The sequence below is a fragment of the Elephas maximus genome, chromosome 4 (assembly GCF_024166365.1).
Source record: "Elephas maximus indicus isolate mEleMax1 chromosome 4, mEleMax1 primary haplotype, whole genome shotgun sequence".
NCBI lineage: Eukaryota > Metazoa > Chordata > Mammalia > Proboscidea > Elephantidae > Elephas > Elephas maximus.
This window is the reverse complement of record NC_064822.1, coordinates 194,048,043-194,067,083: the sequence shown is the minus strand read 5'-3', so window position 1 is coordinate 194,067,083 and position 19,041 is coordinate 194,048,043. Positions and strand designations below refer to the sequence as shown.

The 19,041-nt window shown below is 49.0% G+C and overlaps 1 protein-coding gene across 2 annotated transcripts in view; it reads right to left on the bottom strand.

The window, feature by feature from the left end:
* TAFA5 (TAFA chemokine like family member 5) overlaps window positions 1-19,041 on the bottom strand; it is a 273,873-nt gene that overhangs the window by 86,439 nt on the left and 168,393 nt on the right. For both annotated transcript variants that reach the window (XM_049884691.1, XM_049884692.1), the window contains exon 2: window positions 15,728-15,877. In XM_049884691.1, coding sequence (XP_049740648.1) covers window positions 15,728-15,877 — 150 coding nt within the window. The remainder of the gene's footprint in view (window positions 1-15,727; window positions 15,878-19,041) is intronic.

The window sequence follows — 19,041 nt, the reverse complement described above, 5'->3', positions numbered from 1 at the left end:
CACCAAAGTTAACACTTGTCTACTATCACCAAGGAGCTCTATGGGCAGTTCTACTCTGTCCTATAGGGTCGATATGAGTCAGAATCGACTCGATGGCACTGGGTTACTATCTAGTTAGTGATTTTCCCTTCTCTACCCTCCCTCACCTATAACCATCAAATATCGCTTTTTTCTGCCTATAAACCTTTTATTGGGTATTTATAATAGTGGTCTTATATATTTGTCCTTTTGTGATTGACTTATTTCACTCAGCATAATACCCTCCAGATTCATCCATATTGTGAGATGTTTCATGGATTCATCAGGGTTCTTTATCATTAGGTATTATTCCATTGCGTGTATATACACCACAGTTTATCCATTCATCTCTTGATGCACACTTAGGTTGTTTCCACCTTTTTGCTATTGTGAAAAATGCTGCAATGAACATGGGTGTGCATATGTCTATTTGTGTGACTGCTCTTATTTCTCTAGGATATATTCCTAGGAGTGAGATTGCTGGATCATATGGTATTTCTATTTCTAGATTTTTAAGAAGGTGCCATATCATTTTTCATAGTGGTTGTAACATCTTATATTCCCACCTGGAGTGCATAGAGTTCCAATTTCCCCACAACCGCTCAAACATTTAACTTCTGTTTTTCTGATTAGTGCCAGGAATGCCAGGGTGAGGTGTTATCTCATTGTAGTTTTGATTTGCACGGACTCCTGGTGGGGCAGTGGTTAAGAGCTCAGCTGCCAACCAAAAGGTCAATAATTTGAATCCACTAGCCATTCCTCGGAAACCCTATGGGCCAGTTCTATTCTGTCCTATAGGGTCCCTATGAGTTGGAACCCACTGGACTATAAAAAAAAAAAAAAAAAAAAGGCTAATGATTGTGAGCATTTCCTCATGTTACTGTTAGCTCCCTAAATGCCTTCTTTGGTGAAGTGTCTGTTCATATCCTTTGTCAATTTTTAATTGGATTATTTGTCTTTTTGTTATTGAGGTATTGAACTATAGATTTTAGGGATTAGACCCTTGTTGGGTATATTCTAGCCAAATATTTTTACCACCCTGTAGATTCTTTTTTTACTCTTTTGGTGAAGTCTTTTGATGAGCATAAGTCTTTAATTTTTAGAAGCTCCCAGTTATTTCCTTTCTCTTCTGGTATTTGTGTACTGTTAGTTTTATGGTTTATACTCTCTTTATGCCATGTATTAGGGCCTGTAGGGTTGTTCTTATTTTTTTCTTCCATATCTTTATTATTTTAGGTTTTACATTTAGGTCTTTTACCCATTTTAAGTTAGTTTTTGTGTGTGGTATAAAGTATGGGTCCTTTTTTTTTTTTTTTTAAACAAGTGGACATCCAGTTTTGCTAGCACTATTTGTTAAAAAGACTGTCTCTTCCCCATTTAATGGACTTTAGCCCTTTGTCAAAGATTGGCTGACCAGAGGTCAAGGGATTTACATCTGGGATCTGGATTCTGTTCCATTGGTCTTTATGTTGTTGTTGTACCAGTACAAAGCTATTCTGACTACTGTGGCTGTAGAATTTCTTCTGAGATCACGTAGTGTGAAGCCTCCTACTTTGTTCTTTTTCTTCAACAACGAATGCTTTGCTTATCTAGGGCCTGTTTCCTTTCCATATAAAGGCGGTGATTAGTTTTTCCATCTAATTGAAGAATTCGGTTGGTATATGGACAGGGATTGCATTATATCTGTAGTTCACTTTGGACAGAAGCGACTTTCACGATGCTGAGTCTTCTTATCCATGAACATGGTATGCTTTTCCATTTATGTAGGTCTCTTTTGGTTTCTTGCAATAATGTCTTGTAATTTTCTTTTTATAGGTCTTTTATGTCCCTGGTTAGATTTATTCCTAAGTATTTTATCTTTTTATGTGCTATTATAAATAGTATTGTATTCCTAATTTCCTTTTCAAAGTTCTCTTTGTTGATGTACACAAATTCAACTGATTCTTTTTTAATGTACTTCAGATGAAGTTTTACAGAACTATCTTCTCATTAAATATTTAGTACACATATAGATTTATGACTTTGGTTAACAACCCTATGACATGTCAGTACTCTCCCTTCTCGACCTTGGGTTCCCTATTACCAGCTTTCCTGTCCCCTCCTACCTTCTAGTCCTTGCCCCTGGGTTTGTGTGCCCCTTTAGTCTTGTTTTGTCCTATGGGTCTAATATTTGGCTAAAAGGTAAACTTCCAAAGTGGCTTAATTACTGAGCTAAAAGGGTGTCTGGGGGCCATACTCACACAATTTCTCCAGTCTCTGTCAGGCCAGTAAGTCTGTTTTTTTTTTTGGTGAGTTAGAATTTTGTTCTACATTTTTCTCCAACTCTGTCTGGGGCCCTCTATTGTGACCCCTGCCAGAGGAGTCAGTGGTGGTAGCTGGGCACCATTTAGTTGTATTGGACTCAGTCTGGTGGAGGCTGTGGTAGTGGTAGTCTATTAGTCCTTTGGACTAATCTTTCACTTGCGTCTTTATGTTTTCTTCATTTTCTCTTGCTCCTGAGGGGGTGAGACCAGTGGAGTATCTTAGATGGCCACTCATAGGCTTTTAAGACTCCAGACGCTACTCACCAAAGTAGAATGTAGAACATTTTCTTTATAAACTGTGTTATGCCAATTGAGCTAGATGTTCCCTGAGACCATGGTCCTCACAGCCCTCAGCCCAGTAATTCAGTCCCTAAGGGAATATGGATTTGTCCATGGAGCTTCCATGACCTTACCCCAGACAAGTGTATTCAACTGCTTTTTGTATGTTGATCTTATATCTAGCCACCCTGCTGAATCTTTTTATTAGTTCCAATAGTTTCCTTGTGGAATTTTTGGCCTTTTTTTCTATGTATAGGATCATATCATCTGCAAATAGGAATAGTTTTACTTCTTCCTTTCCAATGTGGATGCCTTTTATTTCTTTTTCTTTCCTTATTTGTTCTAGCTAGGACTTCCAGCACAATGTTAAATAGGAGTGGTGATAAAGGGCATCTTTGTCTTGTTCTCATCCCCAGGGGGAATGCTTTCAGCCTCTCACAGTTGAGAATGATGTTGGCTGTTGGTTTTGTACAGATGCTCTTTATTATGTTGAAGAATTCTGCTTCTGTCCTATTTTATGGAGAGTTGTAATCAGGAATGGGTATTGGACTTTAATGCCTTTTCTATGTTGATGGAAATGATCATGTAATTCTTTTCTTTTGTTCTATTTATCTGGAAGATGGCAACCCTGGTGATGTAGTGGTTAAGAGTTCAGCTGCTAACCAAGAAGTCTGCAATTCAAATCCAACAGGTGCTTCTTGGAAGTCTTATGGGGAAATTCTACCCTGTTCTACAGGGTCCCTCTGAATCAGAATTGATTCGACTGCAGTGGGTTTGTTTTTTGGATATGGTAGATTAAGTTGATTGATTTTCTAATGTTGAACCATTCTTGTATACCTGGTATGAACACCAGTTGGTTGTAATGTATTTTTTTTTTTATGATGCTGAATTATATTGGCTAGAATTTTGTTGAGAATTTTGTTGAGTCTGAATCAGCTCAACAGCAGGGGGTTTTTTATATTTATGAGAGATATTGGTCTGTTTTTTTTGTGATGTCTTTGCCTGGCTTTGGTGTAAGGGCTATGCTGACTCCACGCAATGAATTAGGGAGTATTCCTTCCTTTTCCATGCTCTGAAATAGTTTGGGTAGTACCAGTATGAACTCTTCTCTAAATGTTTTATAGAATTCTCCAGTGAAGTCATCCAGGCCAGAGCTTTCTTTCTTTTTAAAAATAGCTCTTTAATCTCTTCTCTTGCTAAGGGTCTGTTCGAATTTTCTACCTCAGTGTGTGTTAGGTTATGTAGGGAATGTGTTTCTATAAATTTGTTCATTTTCTCTAGGTTTTCCAATTTGTTGGAGTACAATTTTTCATAGTATTCTCTTATGATCCTTTTTATTTCAGTTGGATCTGTTGTAATGGCCCCTGTCTCATTTCTTATTTGAATTATTTGCTTCTTCTCCTGTTTTTCATTTTTCAATTTGACCAATATTTTGTCGAATTTGTTGATCTTTTCAAAGAACCAACTTTTGGTCTTGATTCTATTTTTTTTCTTCTGTTCTCTGTTTCATTTGTTTCTCCTCTAATATTAATTTTTTCCCCCTTTCTTCTGGTGCTTTGGGCTTCTTTCACTGTTTTTTTTTTTTTTTTTCTATTTGTTCAAGTTGTAGGGCTAACATATTGATTTTGGCCCATTCTTTTTTGATGTGTGTTTACTACTATAAGTTGACCTCTGAGCAATCTTTGCTGTGTCCCACAGGTTTTGGTATGATGTGTTTTCATTCTAATTTGATTATACGAAAATTTTAATTCCCTCTTTAATTTCATCTATTATGCAGTTGTTTTGAAGCAAGATGTTATTTAGGTTCCATTTATTTGATTTTTTTTTCCTTGATCTTCCTGTTATTGATCTCTACTTTTATGGTGTTGTGATCAGAGAGAATGATTTGTATTATTTCAATGTTTTGCATTTTATTGAGGGTTGCTTTGTGGCCTAAAATGTGGTCTATGCTGGAAAATGCTCCGTGTGCTTTGAATAAAAAAGTATACTTTGCTGCTGTTGGGTGGAGTGTTCTATGTATGTCTATGATGTCAAATTGGTTGATCTTCTGTATCTTTGTTGAGTTTCATTCTACATGTTCTGTCCTTTATCGAAAATGGTGTGTTGAAGTCTCCTGCTATTACTGCAGAACTATTTCCCTTTTCAGTGCTGTTAGAGATTGTTTTATGCATTTTGAAGCCCTGTCGTTGGGTGGTAGATATTTATTAAGGTTACTTCTTCTTGGTGGACTGTCCCTTTAATCATTATATAATGTTTTTTGTCTTTTATGGTTGATTTTGTCTTAAAGTCTATTTTATCTGAGATTAGTATTACCTCCATGTCTTCCTTTTTAGGTTATTTTTTTCCATCCTTTGATTTTTAATATATTTCTCTTTGTGTCTAGGGTGTGACTCTTGTAGACAGCATATTGATGGGTCTTTTTTTTTTTTTAATCCATTCTGCCACTCTCTGTCTCTTCATGGGTGCATTTAAGCTATTTACGTTTGGCGTAATTATTGTTTGATTTCTTAACTACTTTCATAAATGCTCATTTTGATCCAAGTAGAATGAAATCATTTAAAATTTCAATTTCTTCTCCATTTATCATGATGTTGTTTATCAGTCTAGTTATAAGGAATTTTATCTTCTTCAGATTCAGGTTCAATCCATGCTGAAGGCTATAGTCATCGGCCTCCTTCAGCAAGTGCTTCAAGTCATGAAAGAACATAAGTATGTGAAAACAAAACATCTGTATTTAAGACATGTGGAGATACGCACACACACATAATACTGAATGTAAATCCATATCCATTTCTGATGATGAACTAGTTGACAGTGCTAAGAACTTGTTGTTATGTGCCATTGGGTTGATTCAGACTTACAGCAACCCTACAGGACAGAACTGCCCCGTAGGGTTTTCTAGGCTGTAATATTTACAGGAGCAGATTGCCAGGTCTTTCTTCCACAGATCCTGTGGCTGGGTTCAAACTGCCAACCTTCCTTTAGAAGCCAAGTGCTTAAACTTTGCACCACCAAGGATTTTGGTGGTTAAAATAGGATTAAGCAGATAAATATTATCACTCAAGTCTTCACTCTGTATGCTCACCACCTCTGTTTGGCACCAGGATCTCAATGAAAACTATTGTGGCCAGGTATTCTGTAGGTGACATCACTGACACCCATCATATCTAGAACACTGAGCTCTGTTTTGGAGAGTCTGGGGTGAATGAGACAGCCCTCTTCCTGCTGGGGAGAGAGACACGCATGAGGATGGAGTGTGCTACGAGATTTTGCAGGAACTTACACACAAAGCAACTGAGGTGGGGAGGCGAGCCAGTGTGGGCAAGCCAAGTCTCAGCCACACATCTCTGGTTTTACTGTGCCCGTTGTCCAAGTCCTGTACTTCGCTATCACAAATGGGTTTGTCTTCTGAATTTCATTTTTCATTGTTCATTGCATTGTTCATTTTTATTCTATGGGAATACAAATGATTTTTACATATGGATCTTGTATCCTGTAATCTTGCTAGAATTATTAAGTCAGAGAGTTTTTTTGTGGATTCCTTCTGATTTTCTTCATTCACAATCATGTCTGTGAACGGAGTTAGTTTCACTTCTTTTTCAATCTGGATGCTTTTCACTTCTTGTTCCTGTCTAGCTGCCCTGGCTAGTCTCCAGTACATGTTCAATAGAAGTGGAGAGAGTAGACATCCGTGTCTCATTCCTGATCTTTGGGCAAAAGCTTTTAGTCTTTCCCATAGACTTTGATGTTAGCTGTGGGCTTTTTATAGATGACCTTTTTTCAGGAAAGTTCCCTTATATTCCTAGTTTGTTGAGTGTTTTTACAGTAAAAACTATGAAAGCTGGAAACTTTGTAAGGTGGAATCCCGTCAGAGAAGGAAAACTCAAATATTTTCCACTAAAATGAGCATTAGAAAAGTGTTAAGTCTCAACTCAGTCAAAGATGGAAAACTTGTGGGACCCAGAAAAACAAGGCAGTCCTGTCAAGTTCTGGCTCTCAAAGGTTTCACTGTATTGTGAAGATTGTTGGATTTTGTCAAATGTTTTTCCTGCATTGATTGATAACTGTGTGGATTTTGTTCTTTATTCTATTAACATAGTAAATTACATTGACTTTCATATGTGAACCAACCCTGTGTTTGTAGGATAAATTCAACATGCCCATGTTGTGTAATCCTTTTTATACGTTGCGGAATTCAGGGTTTTTTTAGTATTTTGTTGAGATTTTATGTCTATATTCATAAGGTCCGTAGTTTTGTTCTCTTGTGGTATCTTTGACTGGCTTTGGTATCAGGGTAATACAGGCCTCATAAATGAGTTAAGAAAAGTTCTCTCTTTTATTTTTTGTAAGAGTTTATGAAAAAATGATGTTAACTCTTCTTTAACTGTTAGCATTCACCAATGAAGCATCAAGGCCTGGGTTTTTCTTTGTGGGAAATTTTCTGATTACTAATTCATTCTATTTACTTGTCTTAGGTCTATTCAGATTTTCCATTTCTTCTTGAGTCAGTTTTGGTAGTTCATGACTTCCTAGGAATTGTCCATTTCATCTGGATTATCTAATTTGTTGGCATATGAATGTTCATTGTATTCTTTTATAATCCTTTTTACATCTGTAAGGTTTGTAGTAACGTCCCCTCTTTCATTTCTGATTTTACTATTTCGAGCCTTCTCCTTATTTCTTGGTCACTCTAGCTAAAGGTTTTTCAGTTTTGTCGATCTTTTCAAGAACCAGCTTTTGGTTTCATTGATTTTTTTTGTTATTTTTCTATTCTGTTTCATTTATTTCTACTCTCATCTTTATTATTTTCTTCTTTCAGCTCACTTTGAGTTTCGTTTGCTCTTCCTTATTTAATGTTTTAGGTAGATATCTTTGCTTTTAATATAATTTATTTGACTGTAAGCTTATATAACTTCATTTTTAATAATTGCTGTGTTGAACAGTCGGCTCACAAAATCCCCTGAAATTTCACAAATGGCCCTCGCAATCCAGTGCAAGCCACTGTAAACGGACTCCAGCAGGCCACAGTGATGGGTCTGGGAGACTACAGAAAGCAAACAATGTCACATCAAGGAAGTTACTGAATGGCTGCAGAAGCGGGGGTTCTCCACCCCCCCTTTGCCTTCACATTCTCCATCCTGCTCCCTCTCTGCCCACACCTGGAGAGCTAACGGGACCAGCTGGAGGCCACACAGCTGCACCAAGTACACACACGTTTCCACATGTGTACACATATTTACACTGACTTCTTCAAGTATGTGAATACACGGAAGCCTTCCTGCCCAAAGAGCGAGGCCTGTGGTCCCAGTACTCGCCATCAAGCTTCCTGCCTGCCAATTCAGAGACTGTTTCTTCACAGAGAGCAGTGTGTATGAATGTGGGGTCTGGACCATGTTGGGCATGGAACAGCCACTCAATCACACTTGCTGCTGAAGGACCCTCCTGGGACTCTAGGGTGACAGCTTGGCCCACTGAGCAACAGCAGATGGTCATGGCACCTCTGTTGGCACAGTGCCCACCTCTTCCAGGGAGACCTCCTGGATTGCCACTGAGTCTGGAGATACCCAGCACCTTCCTGTGGCCCCATCAGCCTGTGCTGCCCTTCCCTACCACACGCTTTCCCCTAGCCCTTACTCCATACTCCATCTCTATACCCTGCCCCCAGAGTTCCCACAGGGACTACTGGGTTTGGTGTCCTCTGTGGGGGGCTCAGCCTACAGAAAGGCTGCAAAGCTGAGATCCAGAAACAAGGTCAAACCCACACTGAGGCTCTCTCTTTCCAACCTCCCGCCCTCCCTGATCCAGCACCAGACTGTCATTAGAGCTAAACTGAAGTTCCATCCAGCTCAAAATGGTGGCAGAATTCTAAATAGAGGAGAAAAAAAGTCTCATCTCAATGTGCTGGGAATCACCACAGTGGGAGGGGCAGCACGGGGGAGCCACACTCTGCAGAGGGGCCTCGGGGGGCACATTCCTGGGGTCGTGGTGCCCAGGAGCTGGGTCCTGCTTGGCCCCTGAGTCACATGTGGATGGGGAGTCACAGGACAAGAAGGGGCCTCCCAGAGCCGGGCTGCCCCTTAGGGCCAGGGCCGAGGGGTGGTGGGAACTTCCAGACACAAGGTACAGGTGCTGCACAGAGGCCACACGCCACCTGGCCCCAGCCACTGGTTTGGTGCTACAGGGCTTGGGGCCCAAGTGGGCACTGGGGCATCGCCAGGCTCCTCAAGGGTGACGGGATCTGCTCTGGAAGCCTGGCTGAGCAACAACCTGGCTCTGCCTTGCCCTGGCAGCCAGCCCTGACCCTGTGCTTCAGAGACTTCCGGGAGACCCTCGCCTGTGAAAGGACAGGGGCCAGGAAAGGGGAGAATAGTCCCCTCCATGCCCCTCAGTCATGTCTGGGCTCACAACATCCCGATGCCAAAGCAGCCAGCGCCTGGGGACCAGGTCTCTGAGCACCAGCCACATCCCTGCCTGCTGTACACAAGCAGCCCCCCTCTGCACCCTGGGACTTCTTCCCTTCCTTCGCCCAGACCCACATGTTCTGGGAAGGGGACACCCATGCGGATGGGGTAAGAGCAGCGGGTCAGGTTGGGCCAGGCCTCTCTCTGTGTACACATCAGATAGCTCCCTGCTGCTGAGTGGTTCTGCCACGATTAAGAGCAGCAAGGTCTGGCAGTCTCCAAGTGACAAGTCCACAGAGAACGGCCCTCCCCTTCCAGAGGAACCGGATTTGGAGGAAACAAACAGGCCAGGCCATCAGCATGACCACTTCCACATCCTGCAGAGATGCTGACCCCAGAGACATGCCTCTGAGCCTGGAGCCCATGGAGCCACCTCAGCTGGGACCAGTGGGCTTGCCTTCGGTGCGGCGTTCCAGCCACAGTGCCTGAGCCCTGCGCTCGCGCCTTACATGGCCACGTGGCAGAGCAGGACGCTGTGCAACACCAGTGACAGAGCCCTGCGCTCTCCCCGCCTGGTCGGAAATGTCCACGCTGGAGCCGATTTGATTCCTTCACTGGGGTGGCTCCACTCAATCCAGGCGGGCAATCAGCAGAGACGATGGATGAGCTCGGGCAGCAGCGTGTCCTCAGCTTCTCCCAGCATCTCCCGAGTTCCCAGAGTTTATAACACACACACTCGTTCCAGCATAAATTCAGTAGCAAAAAGGCCTGAGGCGGCTGCGACATAATATGAGAAATATGAGTGTCTTCCCAGCTCCCGCCATGATCAGACGCCACAGCAGGCGGCCAGCTGCACCTGCCAGTCGGCCACACTGCCCCTCAGTTGTGCTCCCTGTTGACCCACTTGGTTCAGGGTGAGGACCCTGCACGACTGGGGTGGAGGGGGGGCTGGGGGCTGCCACACCGGTCTGAGGCTTCTGGACTCTCTGGAAATCTCAGGACCTTTCTGAGCCAGTAGAGCAGAGCTGACAAGTCCACATCCCTGGTGATGACACGCTGGCTAGGGTAGCTGTGGGCCTCCTGTGTCTAAGAAGCACCTGGGCTCCTGTGTCCTTTCCTCGGCAAGGATACTCAGGGAGCCTGAGTCAGTGCCCGCAGGGTAGGTGGGAGCGAGCTTGGGCTGGGCTGAGCAGTCCTGGCTGCTCACCTCCCGTGACTGCAGGGCACCCCAGGGCTTTCCAGTAGACACCCCAGCACCCTGTGCTTGTCTGTGGGGCTCTGTCACCTGCGACCTCGGCTGAGGAGGCTTAGCCCACCCAGGTCACAGGGCCCAGGAAGTGGCAGGAGTAGGGTGTCCACACCCCAGTGCCTCTCCCACCCATCCACCCTGCTCCCCACCCTGCTGACCAGAGGGTGAGGGCTGTGGCCTGATGCCCAGGCACCTGACATCAGGCTGCCCAGGCCAGGCGGCTACTGCCACCTCCCCCAACTCTGGGGAAAGGACGCCAGGCCCTAGAAGGGAAGTGTCTGGAGGCAGTGGCTGGACTGGCCCCTCTAACAGCTCTGTTGGCCTGGTGACCTGGTGGACCTTGGCCAGAGGGACAGGAAGCAGGGCCTGTGTGTCTAGGACAGACGTGCGTCTCTCCATCCTGGTTCTGCAGGCTGACTGTGCCCCCTGCTTTCCTCCCTCCTCTCTGTGGGCAGTGGGGCCTGGACATGGGGTGCAGAGATCAAGGGGGAGGCTCAGTGGGATCCACCAACACCCTGCCACATCTCTGGTAACTGCAGTTGGACATGGCTCTGAGGGCCCTGGGGGTTGACTGGGGAGCTGGGCCAGGGTGGGAGGACAGGTGGGAGGGTGTGTGGCACTGGGCCACAGAGGGGGAAGCAGGTACCACTCATGTGTGCCCAGCCCACGGCCCCCCACAAAATGCCTGGCCCTCATGGCCTGCAGCCTGATGCTTTGTTGAAGGCTAGCGATTCTCTGAATACCTTAAAATCCATCGACCTTGACCAGGTATGTCAATACACCAGCCTGGTGACCTGCTTTCAAAAACACAGGCATTGAAAACCCCATGGAGCACACTCTACTCTGACACGCGTGAGGTCGCCATGAGTTGAAGCCGACTTGATGGCAATGTTTTTTTGAAATCCCTGGGTGGTGTAAACAGTTAATACGCTCAGTGGCTATCTGAAACTTGGAGGTTGGAGTCCACTCAGAGATGCCTTGGAAGAAAGGCCTGGTGATCTGCTTCTAAAAAACCAGCCACTGAAAGCCCTACGGAGCACGGAGCTACTCTGACACGTGTGGGGTCTCCGTAAGTGGGAGCTGACTGGACGACACCTGCTGGCGGTGGAGGATTCGGCTTGTTGAAGAACTCCAACTTATAGAAATTCATAAAGAGATGTCGCTTCACCAAGGGAGGGAGGGCTGACTGTGCCAACTCTGCCACGTGCCAGGTGGGGCCGAGTCTTAGGGCAGCGTCCTGCTACTCCAGAAATGGGAAACTCAGGATCTTCATCAGCAGCCAGGAAGCGGCAGGGGCTAGCCCATCTGGACATCATCGTGGGGTTTGCGCAGCTATGCCTGCCCTGAGGTGAGACTGTGTGATGTTATTTGTGTATAAGGATGGTAACTCCTGAGGGAGTGTCTAGGGTTCAATTTAGAGCCTTTTTCCCTGGTTGGAAAGACTCTCACATCAGTTGTGGGTTGCCCCGCTACTGTGTCCAGGCTGGGGAGCCATTCACCAAAAACGCTTAGGGTGTAGAAACAAGGCCAAGGAGACAAAGGCCTAATGTCCTTCTCTCACCACCAGCCCTTTCTTCCACAAAGCTTGTCTGATGAACTCTTCATCCCTCAAGACCCTACTCACATTGCTGCTTGGTTGATGCAACCTTGCCAACACAGCGGCAGCTATATTCTGGACCTAGATCCACACAGTATCCAAAATGATGCATAACACTACGTATTACGTGTTTTAAGAGTCACTCTCCCCTTATAACTCTCCTGCACCCATGAGCCTGTGCCTTATTCAAATGAATGAACGAGTGAATGAACAACTGATAAGCCAACTAGTAAACAGACAGACAGGCACAAAGACACATCATGATGGCTCTATTATTTCAGTTCTCACGTTCACAGGCCCCAGTCGGGGCAGCACAAACTGTCCCAATGCAAACCTGACTCACTTTAAATTCCAAGCCACGCAGACACGGCACAGTTTTCTCTTCGGTGGACACAATTCATATGCGAGGAAACTTATGCACACAGAGCAAGAAAATGGAAAAGCAAAAATTAAATCAGGCAGCAGCCCAGAAAAAGCCCACTGTGCAAAAAACACTAGCTACCTAATTTGTTTGGCCTCCCTGGAAAACGACGAGCTTTTAATTTGAGTCTCTGGGCCCCAGCTCCTGCAGCGCCCACGGGCTCACAGGGAAAGGGAAGAGAGCAGAGTTTCAGATGAGCAGCTCCGAATACAATTAGTAATCAATTCTGACCCTGGCTCACCCCATACGTACCCCACAGGCACTCGGGGGAAAGAGAGAGAGAGAGAGCGGGAGGAGGGCGCGCTGGAGTGGGCTCACGCCACAACAGGAGGCTTCAATCACCTGGTGTCACCCACGAAGGCACAGTCCCGCCACGTGAGTGCCATCCAACACAGCAGTGGAGAGGGGGTGCAGAGGGGGGTTCACAGGAACCCAGACAGCTGTCCCCTTGGCCCAATGTACCGAGGAAGCGGGTTTTGGGGAGCGGAGTCAGGAACCAATAGGGCGGCCTGCAGTACCTGGAGACTCCATCGGATGCCTGGATGGGAGGGCGTGACAGATGTTTCTAATAAGCAGACAACAGGCTCCTTAAACGCAGCAGTCTCTTGGGACAGTTTGTCAACGTGCACAAGCCTGCACCTTGCCCTCCAAGCAGGTCTGTTCCGTCTGCTTCTCCTGAATCTCCAAGTTCCCAGTGTTTCCAATGGCATCTCAGTTTCTGGGGCCCTCAGGCTGGAGTGGGCCATGGTGGGTGTCACGTGGCCGTATGGTCCCCAGAAGAAGCAAGAGTGGGGCTGTTGTGAGGCAGTCAGAGCCTTGAGCCTGGGGTCAGGCTTCAGGGTACTTCCTCCTGGGCACCCAGCCTGTAGGGGCGGGGCAGGTGAGCTCAGCCCCAAGGTTGCACCAGATCTGTGAGCCAGGCAGGGGTGTGGGCGGAGGCCGGGTGGGTCTGCTCCCTCCAGCCAGGAGCCCAAGGCCACCCTTCCTCTTCCTGTTGGAGATCAGTGGGCCCCAGGGCAGACTCTGCCCAACCACACACATCCTGAGACACACTCACTGATGCCAATGGAGGGAGCACAGGGTCCTCATGAGCACCCCACACCCTGACCTGGCCTCCTGGCCAGCCTCTGTGACCCTCCTGGTGGATGTCTTCCTGGTTCCGGGGCCTGAGGGCCGCCTGGGACATACTCTACTATTCAGAACGTCTTCCCTTGCTGACAGTTGATAGTGGCTGTGCTCTTACTCCAAACTCAGTGGCCGCCCACTGCTGCAGCCCCTGTCCCTCTCACTGACCCCTACAGCATGGGCCTGTAGGCACAGCCACCCCACTGCCATCCAGGGAGCAGCAGCAAGACCACTGTATTGGTTGGTTGGTAAGCTAACAGCGGGATTTGAACCGGAACCTGAACACGAGAGGCACAGGTAGTCCACGCCTCCAACAAGCTCTGACCCTTGGGCCATCCTCCAGCCGCCCTATGCCTGTGCTCCCAACAGCCACGCCTGCCCTGCCAGGGGGCCCCAGGATAAGGGGCTGTGATAGGGGAGGCCTGGGTGAGGCTGGGGTGCGGTGGAGGCCCCCACAGGCCCCCACCCTGTATACCCAGACACTCTCCCCCTGGATCCCAGACCAGGGCAGCTGCCCAGGGAGACCCAGCTGTGGCACGTGTCCACCACCTGTCCACCTGGTGGCCTGTCTCTCCCACCCCAGAGGGGGCCCAGGGCATTCCCTCCAACCTGGTTTCCTCTGCTGACCTCAGGGTCACACCTCCATGCCGGAGACCAGACTCGCCTTGTGGCTCTGCAGTGGGTCACATACCCTGAGGCCACCTGATGGACACTCAGATACTGCTCTGAGCCTCTGGGCCTCCCGCCTGCTGTGGTCGCGGCCCCCAGGCCCCAGGTGGAGTCTGGCTGGCTCCACTGCTGCCCCTGAGTTAGTCCCTGCAGGGGCTGGCATCGTCCCCTGCCTGACCACACTGTGGCCTGGGGGACCCCCCTCCCCGGGGGTTCCCAGGTCTCTGCCCGTACTGACCAGGGCCAGGCTGGTGCAACGGCAGGCATCACGGCCGAGTTCTGACACGCTGCATGCGTGGTCTCTCCATCAGAAACCTGCCCCTCCAGAGGCCACGACGGCTGCTGCCTCCTTCTCCGGGCTTTTTTTTTTTAACCTTTAAGTTTTTTTTTTGTTGTTTTTCAATTTGTAAATGCCTATGATGTTGCTGTGTGCTGTCAGTCAATTCTGACTCATAGCGACCCCACGTGACAGACTAGAACTGCCCCATAGGGCTTCCTAGACTGTGGTCTTTATGGGAGTGGATTGCCAGGTCTTTCTCCCGCAGAGCTGCTAGGTGGGTTTGAACCGCAAACCTTTTGGTAAGCAGACCAGTGCTCAACCGTTCATTGCACACCAGGGCTCCTTTAAAATGCATATATGAAAAATGAAACAAAACAAAACAAAGAACAGTTGCCATAAAGTCAATTCTGACTCATAGGGACCGCACAGAACAGAGTAGAACAAGGAGTGGCTGGTGGATTCGAACTGCCAACCTTTTGGTTAATAGCCAAGCACTTAACCACTGCACCACAGTCCATCACCTTGACCTTTTCAGAGCACAACTGTGTGCATTAATTACTGTGCTATGTAGCCCTCACCACCACCCCCACCCAAACCTTCCATCGCCCCAAACAGGACTCTGCACCCCTACTCAATGGCCTCTGCCTTCCTTTAGAGGCGTGGTGAGCCCCAGTGCTGACCGCTAGGCTACCTTCCTCCCTTCTCATCAGCACTGCGAGGGTCAGGCTGCAAGTCCTTCCTGGCCTGACTCTGGGGCGTGGCAGGTAGGTGGGCACCACCAACAAAGACCCAGGCCCACTAGCTCACCAGGGACCAGGGTGATGGGCCCAACTGTGCTCTGCCGAGAGGGAACACATAGGGTCGGAAACTGGGCAGACCCCAGGGTGACGTGCACACCTCACAGCCCAGCCCAGAGCTGTGGGTCAGTGGGCACAGTGGCCCTCAGAGATACCACCTCCACCCCTTCCTCCTCACCAACACACTCTCAGGCCTGCAGCCTTTGGGCCAGAGCAAAACCAAAAAAACCCAAACACGATGCAGTCAAGTCGATTCTGACTCACAGTGACCCTATAAAGGACGGAGTAAAACTGCCCCATAAGGTTTCTAAGGAGGAGCTGATGAATTCAAACTGCTGACCTACTGCTTAGCAGCAGAGCTTTTAACCACTGCTCCACACCTGCATCCAGAGGAGCCTGGGGACCTCAGGACCCTCCCATCCATGGTGCCCCTGAAACTCTACTCCCCACCTCCGACCCCATGCCTAGGACCCCACTGTGCCCCGCAGATACTCCAGCCTGCCCGAGGCCTGGCCAGGGTGTGGCAGGCCGCAGTCGGGTGGACGCCTGGCTCAGGCAGCCCGGGACCGTCCAGGGCTCATTGCTTACCGTCCACACAGGCGGGCCGGGCCCTTGTGGTGCCAGCGATCTGTCCCTTTCTGCATGCGCAGCGTGCCGTCTGTCTCGCGATCGTCCTCCGTGGCTGGCTGCTGTCCCGGTCCAGGGTGACAATCTCACAGGTGCCCGCGGCCAGCTGACCTGCAAACAGGAGCAGATGTAGGCTGAGTCGCCAGGTCTCCAAACCAGCTGCCTGCCCACCCAGTCCTGCAGCAGGATGCCGGTCCAGCAGCTCCCCCTCCCCGAGGGCCCCAGGGGTCTGGCCAGTGGGAGGGGCTGGTTTTCTCCAGAGAAGGCAGCTGTGACCCCCTCCCAAGACCCTGGAAGAGAAGCCAGGGCAGCAGTTGCCCCCGAGGCTTCCCCTCTTCACCTGGCTGGCTCAGGCCACCAGCCCCCAGACAGGAAATTACAAGTGGCCTCACACGGCTAGGACGGAAATGAAAGGCCACCTTGTGGAGGATGGGCTGGCCACACACACATCTGGCCAGGGTTTCACCAAGTGCACTGTCCTAAAACCATGGTGAGTCTGTGTTCCCTGTTCCCGGGAGCCGCGCACTGACATCTGGCATCAGAGATTGGGTGGGACCCTCCTACTCGTCCTCATAGCCTGAGCTGGACAGGCCACACTGCAAAGACCAGAGGCTACATGTCGGGGACTGTAGAGGCTGGGCGGCCCTCGCCATGCCAGCCAGCTGTGTCCCACAGGCAGACACACACACGTGTACATGTATGCACATGTGGTGCACATGCGCACAGGCACCCACGCATACTCAGCTGTACACAGTCACAGACACACACACATCATATGCACACAGGCAGCGCCCAGGCGAGGCCACGCAGAAGCCATGCAGCACTCGGCTCAGGAGCTGCCAGGTACACAGCGGTGCTCAGATGGCGCCTGGCGGGTACACTCAGGCACACGATGCTGCCAGGTGGGCACTGCCCACCCCACATCACAGACACCCCAGATGAGACCACATGGCTCTGGCCTGGCACTGTACGGCCCAGGTGAACCAGAAAATCGAGGTAACACATTTTTGAAGGTGATGGCCCACCCCTTCACCCCCACTCTTCTCATGAATCCCAAGCAGAATGCCTGTCTCCACGGGCGATGGGCCAACATGCCAGAAGAGAAGGGTAACCCCACCCCCCGGGTCAATCCAACGTGTCATTGCCTATGAAATGCGGTGGGCCTGCTAATACTGCTAAACACTAACACATAAAGATAGGCCGGTGCTCAGAGCATAGTGAAGACAAAGAACGGGCCACCTCGAGGAAGGACACAGGGCATTCCTCACCCTTTCCACTGTCCCTTCCTGCCTGTCCTGCCCTGGCTGCCGAGACCCTGCAGTGCCGTGGCAGTGGTGTGCCCACACTCCCTGGACATGCAGGATGCCTCGGGGGGCACCTCAGTGTGCCCAGCCCAGTCCACCCCAGCTGACCATCCAGCAGGGCAGGGCTCAGGTGCAGGGGCAGAGCAATCACACAGGCTGGGGTTGAACTCTCCAGCCCAGGGTGTGGGTGCAGCGGGGGCCCTGGTGAGGACTCAGGATGGCCTGCCTTTACTCGAGGGAAGCTGAAGTCTGGGGGCGGTGAGGTACAGACATCAGTGCTCATCCAAGGCCCCAGCCTAAGAGAAGAGCCAGGCTGACACTGGACACCAGGCTGGCCTCCCCACCAAGCACAGACACTCTCTCTGTGCTGGACAAGGCTGCCTGCAGCCAGGGCTGCCTCCCCGAAGGTCTGACTCCCGTTACCAGAAGACACATGGAATGATGCACTGCTTTAGAGACAAGCCAGACAGAGCTAAATACACGACAGATAAACACGACAGAGGGGAGAGCATCAGAGTGACCAGGTAATACTCTCCCGTGACTAGACCGTTAGTGACTTAAAGGCGTGGCGGTGGTGAGTTTGTGTCTGCTCAGACCCGAGGTGCCCCCTGGAGAGGCTGTGGCTCTCGCGTCCCCTCCGTCATCCGCAGGACAGGGCCACAGGGCCTGCCTCCAGGGCTACTTCAGGCTCTGCAGGTTGACGTGGCTGTGGCTGCTATTCCTGGCCATCTTGACTCCGGACCCCTCCTATGACGTCAGCCCAGGCGCAGGCTGGCATCCTGGGACCTACTCACAGGGTCCCAGGCCTTCCCACAGCTGTGTCCCCAGCAGCCAGCATGGGCCCGTCTCTGGGACTGTCCGCCCACTGCGGCTGATAGCGGAGGGGGCAATGCCAGGGCTGCCTGAAGCCAACGGGACCCAGTCGCTTATGGCCTGATGACCATCTGCTGCACCAGCTCAGCAGGATAGACACTCCACTGTGGTCTCACCACCCACCAGCCATGCAAATCATGAGACCCAGCCTGCTCCTGACTGGGGAGCAGTGACATACCCCAGGCAGAGCCCAGGAGGGAGAGGGGCCACCTGAGAACCCGGGGCACCACTTAACCCTTGTCCCTCAGGTCCCAGCATTCTCGACAGCACCCCACGCCGGCTGGCACTGGCACTCCAGGACGAGGCCACCCCGTGGCCACTAAGCCTCTCACATGGACACAGCACCGTGTGCCAAGGACAGAAAATGGGGACACCTGAGCATGTCGGTGACAGTCGCCTGTAGGGGATGGTGTCCAGCTTGGAGGGGTCCTTCACCTTCTCCCCTCCTTAATCATTTATTGATGAGAAGTCCCCCATTTACTAATGTATTAATGAAAGGTCCCCACTTTTTAATAAAACACCTTTTATTAATGAAATGCCCCCAGTTTATTCATTTATTGATGAAATGCCCCCCATTACTAATGCATTAATGAAATGCCCTCATTGACTAACTTATTAATGAGTTGCTCCCAAGTTATTCATTTACTAAAAAAATGTCCCCTTAAGTATTAGTGAAGCGCCCCCAGTTTATTTACTGAAGAGAGGTTACCAGGCGTATTCATTTATTCGTGAGTGTCCACCAGCTTATTAATGTACCACAGGTCTATAAGATGTCTGGGCTCATAGAAAAGGACGGAATACTCCCAAACTCATTCTATGAAGCCAGCATATCCCTGACACCAAAGCTACGTAAAGATACCAAAGCCACAAAAAAAGGAAATTACAGACCTATATCCCCCTCATGAACTTAGATGCAAAACTCAACAAAATTCTACCCGAGAGAATTCAACAACATATCAAAAAAACAATTCACCATGACCAAGTGGGATTCATACCAGGTATGTAGGGATGGTTCAACATCAAAAAAGCAATATAATCAATCATACAAATAAAACAAAAGATAAGAACCACATGATCTTATCACTCGATGCAGAAAAG